General features: G+C 51.0%; 4 protein-coding genes across 4 annotated transcripts; all 4 read left to right on the top strand.

The window, feature by feature from the left end:
* Positions 1–159: 159 nt before the first annotated feature.
* On the top strand, positions 160–645 carry An04g08330 (uncharacterized protein; the record flags this gene model as incomplete). The annotated part of the gene is made up of 1 exon (XM_001402154.3): positions 160–645. A coding segment is annotated over one exon (486 nt), but the record flags the coding sequence as incomplete, so codon positions are not given.
* A 965-nt stretch (positions 646–1,610) lies between these two features.
* An04g08320 (uncharacterized protein) lies at positions 1,611–2,996 on the top strand (the record flags this gene model as incomplete). Its single annotated transcript, XM_059747701.1, has 3 exons — positions 1,611–2,121; positions 2,225–2,391; positions 2,481–2,996. 3 exons carry the CDS (start codon positions 1,611–1,613, stop codon positions 2,994–2,996), a joined length of 1,194 nt encoding a protein of 397 aa, XP_059603688.1.
* Positions 2,997–3,406: 410 nt separating this feature from the next.
* Positions 3,407–4,003, top strand: An04g08310 (hypothetical protein; the record flags this gene model as incomplete). The annotated part of the gene is made up of 4 exons (XM_059747700.1): positions 3,407–3,448; positions 3,505–3,635; positions 3,748–3,816; positions 3,901–4,003. 4 exons carry the CDS (start codon positions 3,407–3,409, stop codon positions 4,001–4,003), a joined length of 345 nt encoding a protein of 114 aa, XP_059603687.1.
* A 149-nt stretch (positions 4,004–4,152) lies between these two features.
* On the top strand, positions 4,153–5,955 carry An04g08300 (uncharacterized protein; the record flags this gene model as incomplete). Its single annotated transcript, XM_001402151.3, has 2 exons — positions 4,153–4,171; positions 4,313–5,955. 2 exons carry the CDS (start codon positions 4,153–4,155, stop codon positions 5,953–5,955), a joined length of 1,662 nt encoding a protein of 553 aa, XP_001402188.3.
* Positions 5,956–6,454: the final 499 nt, after the last annotated feature.

The raw sequence follows: 6,454 nt of genomic DNA, 5'->3' as shown, positions 1-6,454 counted from the left end.
CCTCTCCACCGCATACGCCCACACCATCATCACCTTCCTCGCTGAGAACCCTTCCATCCCCAAGCCCGACGTCATCTTCGGGTAAAAACCCCCTCTTTCCCCAATACCCCACTTCCACTCAACAACCCATAAATAACTAACAAAAACCCCCTAAACAGCCCCGCATACAAAGGCATCCCCCTCGCGTGCGCCACCCTCCTTGAACTCAACCGCATCGACCCCGCCACCTGGGGCAGCGTGTCCTACAGCTACAACCGCAAAGAAGCCAAGGATCACGGCGAAGGCGGCAACATTGTCGGCGCCGCTCTGAAGGGCAAGACCGTGCTTGTGATCGACGATGTCATCACGGCCGGTACCGCCATGCGTGAGACCCTCAACCTGGTCGCCAAGGAGGGCGGCAAGGTCGTCGGATTCACTGTTGCTCTGGACCGCTTGGAGAAGATGCCCGGACCCAAGGACGAGAACGGTGTCGAGGACGATAAGCCCAGAATGAGTGCTATGGGTCAGATCCGTAAGGAGTATGGTGTGCCCACGACGAGTATTGTTACTCTGGATGATTTGATCAAGTTGATGCAGGCGAAGGGCAATGAGGCCGATATGAAGCGGTTGGAGGAGTATAGGGCTAAGTATCAGGCTAGTGATTAGTCGGTTTCATTGACCGATTGTTTGGGTGGGTGTGAGAGGTTAGGTTAGGTTGTGGGCGTAGGAATGAAAAGCTGTATACATAGGGGCCTGAAGAGGTGCGTAGAGACGGTCGTGAGATGTTTTATGTCAAAATCTTGAACAAATGACACCTTAAAAAAGACCCCTTGGTTTCAGCTGAATTAGCCCGGAAAGATGCTCGGCACGCCATGAGTCTAGCCCACTCAGTGGGCACCCGTTTCCCACATTTGAAGTGGCCGACGCTTATTTGGCTGAGGCTGTGGCCTGGAAAGGCACTATGGCGTGCTGCGGTACAAGGCCGGGCTGGCGTACGAACCACGACGCCCGAAGGGAACTCTTCGGTCTTACTACTACTATGTCCCCAGTTGACCCCCCGAGGAGAGTGCGTGATTGATTGGTTGTAGATGCCGAGCTCTGGGCATCTTATGAATCCATTGGTTGGCGGCTCATTACCGCTGTATATCGTCTGGATCGCGCGGTTACTCTGAAAATGGATCGTTATAAGCAGTAGTAACTAACAATCTCGCACGGATCATGTCCTTGCCGCTAAACCCCCCAAGTACATCGGAAATTGGCCCCAGCTCAGGCACATGCTATGATGCTTTTTTATTTTGAAAGTCAGCTAGTCTGGATGGCATTTCTTTTGCTCCCCAAGCGTGGATTTTCCTGGACAAATAGTCCGCTAATCAAAATTCACTACTCAGTCTCACACAAGACATCTTAGACCATTATATTGGGATGCGGCACAGTTGCATGCAGCTAGACTGGATAATTTATAAGCAACCATTCGTTATGATACATGGAGTGACTTCAAATAATAAATTCGCCCTGCTGCTATGTTCTCGTTCCTAGCCACTACTCCATTCTACTGAATTGTACTATTTTCTTTTTAACGCATACTCCATGTTCGTTTCTAAAACTAGAACAGAATCTAAAACACTCAATAAATGTCCACCGCTGGCACACTCCCACCCCCTCCCGACGGTGGATTTCACGCCTGGGCCCAAGTAGTCTCCGGCCACTTAGTGGTTGCGGTAACATGGGGCTATGCAGCCAGCTTCGGCGTCTTCCAAGACCATTATGAAGTCACTCTACCGCAAACCTCGTCCGATATTTCGTGGATCGGTGGCTTCCAGGTCTTCTGTCTCCTATTCATGTCCCCTCTCTCCGGGCGCGCGACGGATGCCGGACAAGCTCGGCTTGTCGTCGGCATTGGCGCATTTTTGTTGTTACTTGGAACCTTCATGACCAGCCTAGCAAGGGTCTATTGGCAACTATTTCTCTCCCAGGGGCTCTGCATTGGTATCGGCCAGGGAGTTATGTGGTTGCCTAGTGTGACTCTCGTTTCCACGTACTTTGTCCGACGCCGTGTGTTCGCCGTCACGGCTGCTGCCACCGGAACCAGCACAGGGGGGATTATCTTTCCAGCTATGATCCAGTTCCTGTCTCCAAGGATAGGTGAGACCACCATGTAATCTGTTGACGTGATCCATCCGGACTCCATCCTGATCCTCCTCCTCTTTGGAAGGTTTTCCGTGGGCTGTCCGGTGCATGGGTCTAGTCGTCTTTGTCATGCTCTTGATTATCCTTGCCCTACTACGCCCTCGACTGCCTCCACGCAAGTCTGGTCCCCTGATTGAATGGGGGGCATTCACCGAGCCAGCTTATATGCTTTTCACCTTTGGGGTTTTTCTCCTCTACTGGACCCTCTATTTCGCGTTCTTCTATGTATGTCGCACATCCCACCCCGTCTCATTCCCCCGAGCCATCCTCTCCTCAGTCAACCCACCAAACAGAAAAAAACCAACAAAACCCAGATCCAAGTTTACGCGACCGACCGACTAGGTCTTTCCGCCCGCGCAGGCGTCAATCTAGTTATCGTGATCAATGCACTCGGAATTCCAATCCGGGCACCTTGTGGATATCTCGCGGATCGGTACCTAGGGCCACTGAACTGCTTGATCCCGTGGGTCAGCATATGCGGGGTTTTGATGTTCTGTTGGGCGGGCGTTCACAATGTCGCTGGCTTGTATATCTTCGCGGTGTTTTATGGTCTTGCTTCCGCGGCAGCCATGGGTCTTTTTGCTGGCACGGTGCCATCTTTGACGAAGGACCTGGATAAGATAGGCACTCGGGTGGGAATGGCACTTGCCATGATCAGCTTCGGGCCCTTGACGGGACCTTCGGTGGCGGGCGCTTTGATTGCGCAGTCTGAGCATGATAGTTATTTACCCGCCCAACTCTGGGCTGGAGCTGCTTTGATGGTTGGGGCGTTGGCTTTAGTGGGGGCTCGAATTGTTATCACTGGTCCGCATCTTCTAATTAAGGTTTAAATTGCTGTGATGGAATCCAAGCATAAGATACCTCTTCCCCTACGTAGGTAGGCTAACACACATTTCTCGTAGGAAAAGAACCCCTGAGATCAGGCATCGTTCCAATATGATATATCATTTCGCACGCGAGAAGCCTATCTTGTCATGATCATAGCGAGTAATAATATAAAAGTGATAGATCCGAGTCAATACAGGAACAGGATTATTAGCTACTACTTGCTATGATTAGGAGGAAATATTGAGTATGTATTTACATACTTATATATCACTTTTAAACGATCTAGGGGGGTTACCATTATTTATATGGTCAATTCGATATTTCTATATAATTTGGTAACTAGTATCCACTAACTAGTAGATAACGTGCTATAACCGCCCACAACTTGGGCCATCGGCCTAATTGTAGTGGCATGCCGATAATAGGATGTATTCGGCCCGTAGTTCAATTCCCGGTTTCAGGTTCAACCAGTTATATACTCATATCTAGGCCGGTTTTCGCTGGTTGCAGGATTCTGTTCGGAGTTTTCTCGAGTTTGGTCAGTCTGTCTATGGGCTGGCCCGTCGGGGATTACTCGGCACCGAGCCATCTCCGAGATGCCGATTGACGCAAGTTGGTTATCAGCCACATTCTGGAATGCTGTAACCAGGATCTGCTTGTTGCGCGATTAAGCATCCCGTCTCGACCCTGGTTGATCTGATGGAACTGCAGATTTTTCTATTAGCTGCCAGATGACGTGTTTCGATGCAATAGTGTTCCTGCAGTGAAGTTTGACTCGGAGCTTCGTGCCGTGGAACATTGGATGTGGTCGTACAACTGCTTGTATGCAGTTACTCGACAACGCAATCCCAATTCATAATTTCCGGAGAAGTTCCCTGTTGTGTTCTCTGTTGTGTTGTGAAACAGTGTTTGTGAAGATGCCCGGGCAGTTCAGCTGTGGTGTGACAGGCACAGCTGCGGCTCCAGTATCACAGATGCAATCTCGATTATCTGGGTTGCCCCTGACTAGTTAGCTATACAGTCACTTGAAAGTTCTGAGTCATTGTAAGAGAATGAAGAAAAAGAAAATTTCTCACTTTGATTGTAGCTAACCTGTTTATCAGGTCCGTAAAACTGTATCAGCCCAATGGCGGCACCGGCGATAGCTCGGCATCGGAGATGGGTCGGCCTGCCGTATGTATGGCATCATCAACTGAAGTATATAAAGCCCTACAGTTCCAACATTGGATACCATCAGCATCAGCACAACAGCAATAGATTACTACATCTACCTTACTACTTAGACATAATCATAATCACATCATGTCATCAACACCAGACCCGGCCAACGGCCAGTCCCATCGTGCCCTATACAGGACAGAAACAAGACAATCCCTCGAGAACCGCGGGATATCAGAAAAAGCACCTCCAACAGACTACAACTACCCCGATGTCGGACGAGAAGAAAACCCCGTCTTCCCAGAGGAATACACCGTTGAGACCAACACTGGCCTCGTCCCCGAAAGAACTCTCGAACAGATGCGCTCCCGCACATACTCACATCACACATCCAGCTCCGACATCGAAAAAGCCAAAGAGCCAGCAGAATTCGTGACCTTCACCATCAATGATCCCGAAAACCCCTTCAACTGGTCCCGCACGTACCGCTGGTACGTCACAATGATCGCCTCCCTTCTCGTCGTCTGCATTGCCTACGGCTCCTCCATCGTCACCGGCGGCCTCGGCCTCATCGAAGAGAAATATCACGTTTCTCTCGAAGTCGCGACCCTCACCTGCTCCATCATGGTCTGCGGCTTCGCAGTCGGCCCTCTCCTCTGGTCGCCTCTCTCCGAGATCATCGGCCGCCGTCCCGTCTACATCATCTCCCTTGCCCTCTACACCATCTTCAACATCCCCTGCGCCCTCTCTCCCAACATCGGCGGCCTCCTCGTCTGCCGCTTCCTCTGCGGCGTCTTCTCCAGCTCCGGCCTCTCTCTCGCCGGCGGCACCATCGCCGACATTTGGAACCTCGAAGACCGCGGCATGGCCATCGCCTTCTTCGCCGCAGCCCCCTACTGCGGGCCCGTCATCGGCCCCATAGTCTGCGGCTGGATCACCGTCGGCTCCCACCGTCTCGATCTCTTCTTCTGGACTAACATGGCCTTCTGCGGCGCCGTAATGATCCTCGTCGGTCTCATCCCAGAGACCTACGCCCCCGTGATCTTGAAACGCCGCGCCGCCCGTCTCCGCAAAGAGACCGGAAACCCCAACATCATCACCGAGCAGGAGAAACACAAACTCACTCTGCACGATATCATCCGCACCAGTCTCATCCGCCCTATCACCATGATCCTCACCGAACCCGTCCTCGACCTCATGTGCATGTACATCGTGCTCATCTACAGCATGCTCTACGCCTTCTTCTTCGCCTACCCGGTCATCTTCGGAAAACTGTACAACTACAACGACGGCCAGATCGGTCTGATGTTCATCCCTATTCTCATCGGCGCGGGCTTCTCCCTCCTCTTTACTCCACTCGTCGAGAAGCACTTCCACCGGATATGTCTCTCCCGTTCGCCTACCCCGGAAGATAGACTCATTGGTGCGCTGATTGGCGCGCCGTTCGTGCCTATCTCCCTGTTTATTTTGGGTGCTACGTCCTATAAACATATCATCTGGGTTGGGCCGGCCTCGTCGGGAATTGCGTTTGGGTTTGGCATGGTGCTGTGTTATTATGCGGTCAATAACTACATCATTGATAGTTATCAGAAGTATGCGGCCTCGGCGCTGGCTGCGAAGGTTTTCTTGAGATCCGGGGGAGGAGCGGCGTTCCCGCTGTTCATTACCCAGATGTATGACCGGTTGGGGTTGCAGTGGGCGTCGTGGTTGTTGGCATTTATTGGGGTGGGGATGGTGTTCATTCCGTATGTGTTTTACTTGTTTGGCGCGAGGCTGAGGGGGAAGTTGGGAAGGAAGGAGTAGATTTGGGGATAGAGGGTAGATGGGTATGTGGTGGTAATGATAGATGATAGATTAGCTAGATATATAGATTAATGTATTGCACCATCGGAAGTCCAAAATTCTCCTCTATCTCTCTTTATCTTGCCTTGTCAATTATCTCTTATGGTTCTCTGTTTCGGTTCCAGCTTTGCTCATGTTTGCTTTTTTTTGGGTGCTAACCCCACCCAACCTCCGTCCTGGATCCCCGAGGAACGCCTGCAATCTCGCACTACTATAGGCAATTTAGCTCACTGCCTCTAGATATTGGGCATCCATGCAGGTTGAGCCTCAGCACCGCCAACTCAATTTGAGCTTATAAAAGGTTCAATCTTTTCCAATCTTCCATCAATTATACTCTATCGAATCGTAATCTCTGGTATTCGCACAATTCTCTTAACTTAATTTGGTTCTTTTCTTTCCATTTTTCATCATACACGGTCCCGTACAGCTTGACACGTATCGTTAACCGTGTGACAGCCGA

The sequence above is a fragment of the Aspergillus niger genome, assembly GCF_000002855.4.
Source record: "Aspergillus niger supercontig An04".
Classification (NCBI taxonomy): Eukaryota; Fungi; Ascomycota; class Eurotiomycetes; order Eurotiales; family Aspergillaceae; genus Aspergillus; species Aspergillus niger.
This window is presented reverse-complemented; position numbering and strand designations above follow the sequence as displayed.